This window comes from Corvus brachyrhynchos, unplaced genomic scaffold (genome assembly GCF_000691975.1).
Source record: "Corvus brachyrhynchos isolate BGI_N302 unplaced genomic scaffold, ASM69197v1 scaffold248, whole genome shotgun sequence".
Taxonomy (NCBI): domain Eukaryota; kingdom Metazoa; phylum Chordata; class Aves; order Passeriformes; family Corvidae; genus Corvus; species Corvus brachyrhynchos.
The window spans coordinates 15,565-20,335 of record NW_008239641.1 but is presented as its reverse complement, the minus strand read 5'-3'; the positions used below and the strand labels follow the sequence as shown (position 1 = coordinate 20,335).

Sequence of the window (4,771 nt, the reverse complement as noted above, 5' to 3'; positions counted from 1 at the left end):
GGTCTTTTCCCTGGGTTTTAGTCCCATTTTTTAGCAGAATTGGGAATTCTCTCTGGGTTTTATTCCCGATTTTTCCCAGGAATGAGAATTTTGCCATCCCTCCCCCGTGTCCATTCCCGATTTCTCCCAGCATTGGGCATTTTGGCATCTTTCCCCTGGGTTTTAGTCCCGATATTTCCCAGGAATGAGAATTTTGCCATCCCTCCCCCGTGTCCATTCCCGATTTCTCCCTGGACTCTGCACTCTGCCCTCCCTCCCCTGGCGCTTTTCCCGGTTTTTCCCGGGAATTCCGGGCTCACCTGGATGGGGAAGGCCTTGTTGCCCATGCTGCGGATCTCGCCGAGGTTGCGCAGCTGCTGCTGCACCAGCGACGCCTCGAAGGCCACGAGCATGGAGAGCGTGAAGACGCTGTAGTACCAGAACTCGTCCAGGCACCAGAGCCCCACGCAGAACACCTGCCGGGAATGCCGGGATGCCGGGAATGCCGGGAATGCCGGGATGCCGGGAATGCCGGGAATGCCGGGAATCCCGGGGTGGGAGCGGGGAGGTGGGAGCGGGGCAGTTCCAAGGGGAAAAGGGGAAATGGCAGCAGGAGAGGCACCGAGGGAGGCCGGTTCAGTCCTGAGGGCCCGAAATTCCTGCCCAGAATTCCCAAATTTCCAGCCCCAAGATGCTCCAATTCCCGCCCAGAATTCCCAAAATTCCAGCCCAGGATTCCTCCAATTCCCACCCAGAATTCCCAAAATTCCTGCCCAGAGTTCCTCCAATTCCAGCCCAGAATTCTCAAATTTCCAGCTCAGAATTCTTCCAATTCCAGCCCCAAGATGCTCCAATTCCCACCCAGAACTCCTCCAAAATTCCCAAAATTCCAGCCCCAAATTCCTGAACTTCCAGCCCAGAATTCCTGAACTTCCAGCCCAGAATTCCCAAAATTCCAGCTCAGAATTCCTCCAATTCCCACCCAGAATTCCCGAAATTCCAGCTCAGAATTCCTCCAATTCCAGCTCAGAATTCCCAAAATTCCAGCCCCAAATTCCTGAACTTCCAGCCCAGAATTCCTGAACTTCCAGCCCACAATTCCCAAAATTCCTGCCCAGAATTCCTCCAATTCCAGCCCACAATTCCCAAAATTCCAGCCCAGAACTCCTCCAATTCCCACCCAGAATTCCCAAAATTCCAGCCCAGAAGTCCTGACTCCAGCTCAGAATTCCTCCAATTCCAGCTCAGAATTCCCAAAATTCCAGCCCCAAATTCCTGAACTTCCAGCCCAGAATTCCTGAACTTCCAGCCCAGAATTCCCAAAATTCCAGCTCAGAATTCCTCCAATTCCCACCCAGAATTCCCGAAATTCCAGCTCAGAATTCCTCCAATTCCAGCTCAGAATTCCCAAAATTCCAGCCCCAAATTCCTGAACTTCCAGCCCAGAATTCCCAAAATTCCAGCCCAGAATTCCTGAACTTCCAGCCCAGAATTCCCAAAATTCCAGCCCAGAATTCCTCCAATCCCGGGAATTCCAGGAAAAGGAGGGAATCCCAGGAAAACAAAGCCACGTTTGGGTGCAAAGCCTCCGAACTTTGGGAAGCTGCTCCTCATTCCCAGATTTTTTTGGGCCAGAAATCCTCGTTTTTTAGCAGAATTGGGAATTCTCCCTGGGTTTTTTTCCCGATTTTTCCCAGGACTGGGAATTTTGGGATCCTTTTCCTGGGTTTTACTCCCATTTTTTAGCAGAATTGGGAGTTTTCCCTGGGGTTTATTCCCGATTTTTAGCGGGAATGGGGATTTTGGGATCATTTCCTCTGGATTTTATTCCCGATTTTTCCCAGGACTGGGAATTCTGGGATCCTTTTCCCAGGTTTTATTCCCGGTTTTTACCTGGAAAACGAAGAACGGAGCCGTGGCCCTTTCCTTGAAGAGCTCCAGGAATTCCGGCACCACCATCTCGGCCCTGGGAAGAGGGGAGGGAATTCCTGGGAAATCCCAAATCCCGGGAATTCCCACCTTCCCGGGCCGGCCGGGGCCATCGGGGGATGCTTCCCGGATATTCGGGAATCTTCTCCTGGGATATTCGAGGATATTTGGGGATTTTTCCTGGAATATTTGGGGATATTTTGGGATTTTTCCCAGGATATTTGGGAATGTTCTCCTGGGATATTTGCCCGGATTATTTTGGGATGTTTTCCCAGAGTATTTGGGAACATTTTCCTGGAATATTCGGGGATATTTTGGGATATTTCGGGATTTTTCCTGGGATATTTGGGGATATTTTGGGATTTTTTTCCTGGAATATTTTAAGACATTTTCTTGGGATATTTGGGGATATTTTGGGATCTTTTTCCTGGGATATTTGGGGATATTTTGGGATTTTTCCTGGGATATTTCGGGATATTTTGGGATTTTTTTCCTAGAATATTTTAAGACATTTTCCTGGGATATTTGGGGATATTTTGGGATCTTTTTCCTGGGATATTCGGGGATATTTTGGGATTTTTCCTGGGATATTTGGGAACGTTTTCCCAGGGTACTCTGGGATATTTTGGAATATTTTCCCAGGATATTTGGGGATAGTTTTGCACGTTCTCCCAGGAGGTTTTCCCAGAGATATTTTGGGAAGTTTTCCTGGAATATTTTGGGGATGTTTTCCCGGATTCTTTGGGAATGTTTAGGGACGTTTTCCCAAGATATCCAGGGATATTTTCCCGGGATATTTTGGGATATTTTCCCAGCATATTTTGGGATATTCTGGGACATTTTCCTGGAATATTTGAGGACATTTTCTTGGGACGTTTTGGGATGTTTTTCCTGGAATATTTTAAGGCATTTTCTCGGGATATTTTGAGATATTTTCCTGGGATATTTTGGGATATTTGGGACATTTTCCTGGAGTATTTTGGGATATTTTTCGGGGATATTTTGGGAATATTTTCCCAGAACATTTTGGGATATTTTCCCGGGATATTTTGGGATATTTTCCCAGAACATTTTGGGATATTTTCCCAGGATATTTTGGGATATTTTCCCAGGATATTTTGGGATATTTTCCCAGGATATTTTCCTGGAATATTTTGGGATATTTTCCTGGGATATTTTGGGATATTTTACCAGAATATTTTGGGACAATTTCCCAAGATATTTTGGGATATTTTTCCAGGATATTTTCCCAGAACATTTTGGGATATTTTCCCAGGATATTTTGGGATACTTTGGGATATTTTCCCAGGATATTTGGGGCTTTCTCCCAGGATATTTTGCAATACCTCCACCTCTTTTCCCGGCACATTCCGCGCTATTTTCCCAGGATTTCCCCCCCAGGGAAAGCACGGAAGCCTCACTTGTTCGTCCCGTATTTCCTCTCGGCCTCCCGGATTTCCTTGTCCTCCTGGAAGCCTCTGGAATTCTGGTAGAACCCCAGGGGATGCTCCACCGGGAACGCCACGGGCAGGAATTGCTTCTTCCCATGGATTTCGTAGGAATATTTGATCTTCTGGAATTCGAAACTCAGCGCTTCCTGCCCGTCCTCGTCCTGGGGGAAAAACCAAACCAACGGGAAAAATCCCACATTTCCCATCCCTGGAAAAAATTCCCTGCCGGGTGTGGCAAAACTCCCGGAATTCCAACGTTTTCCGGGATGGTTTTGCCCATGGAAAAGCTGGAATTCCCTAAATTCCACTCCACAGGTTGGGTATTTTGAGTTAATGGGATTTTCAGGGATCAATCCTGACAGAATTCCCGGATTCTCCCCATTAATGGCATTTTCAGGGATCAATCCCAGCACAATTCCCGGATTTTCCGGGATCAATCCCAGCACAATTCCCGGATTTTCCCCATTAATGGCATTTTCAGGGATCAATCCCAGCAGAATTCCCGGATTCTCCCCATTAATGGCATTTTCAGGGATCAATCCCAGCACAATTCCCGGATTTTCCCCCCCCGATCGATGACCACCACCCCATCGGGTTTCCAGGGTGAATCCCAGGGTGAATCCCAGGGAATTCCCGGGTTTCCCTCACCTGCTCCCTGCGGAGCGGCACCAGCTCCACGCAGCCGTTGTTGGGGGTCGGCACCACCTTGGCCAAGGTGGCTTTTTGGGGACACGGCTCCTGGGGAAAAAGGGCAGGAAAATCCCTGTAAATCTCAGCTTTTATCCCTTAAAATCCCACTTTTTATCCTTTAAAATCCCACCTTTCCTCCCTTAAAATCCCATCTCTTATTCCCTTAAAACCCCGCCTTTCCTCCCTGTAAATCCCACCTTTCATCCCTTAAAATCCCAGCTTTTATCCTTCTAAAATCACACTTTCTATCCCTTAAAATCCCACCTTTCATCCCTGGAAATCCCATCTTTTATCCCCATTAAAATCCCACCTTTTAGCCCTTAAAATGCCACCTCTTATTCCCTTAAAATCCCACCTTTTATCCTCCAAAATGCCACCTTTTATCCCTCTAAATCCCACCTTTTATCCCTCTAAATCCCACCTTTTATCTCCTTAAAATCCCACCTTTCATCCCTTAAAATCCCACCTTTTATCCTCCAAAATCCCACTTTCTATCCCTTAAAATCCCACCTTTCGTCCCTGGAAATCCCATCTTTTATCCCTATTAAAATCCCACCTTTCATCCCTCTAAATCCCACCTTTTATCCCCTTAAAATCCCACCTTTCATCCATTTAAATCCCACTTTTTACCCTCCAAAATCCCACCTTTCATCCCTATGAATCCCACCTTTTATCCTCCAAAATCCCACCTTCTCTCCCCTTAAAATCCCACCTTTCATCCT

At 47.0% G+C, this 4,771-nt stretch overlaps 1 protein-coding gene across 1 annotated transcript in view; it reads right to left on the bottom strand.

Annotated features, from left to right (window-relative positions):
- The window catches only part of ATP13A1 (ATPase 13A1), a 30,044-nt gene extending 25,432 nt beyond the window's left edge, over positions 1-4,612 (bottom strand). The window contains exons 1-5 of the mRNA XM_017742321.1: positions 4,606-4,612; positions 4,008-4,144; positions 3,330-3,520; positions 1,873-1,945; positions 300-455 (exon numbers count right to left, since the gene is read on the bottom strand). Coding sequence (XP_017597810.1) covers positions 300-455; positions 1,873-1,945; positions 3,330-3,520; positions 4,008-4,144; positions 4,606-4,612 — 564 coding nt within the window. The remainder of the gene's footprint in view (positions 1-299; positions 456-1,872; positions 1,946-3,329; positions 3,521-4,007; positions 4,145-4,605) is intronic.
- Positions 4,613-4,771: the final 159 nt, after the last annotated feature.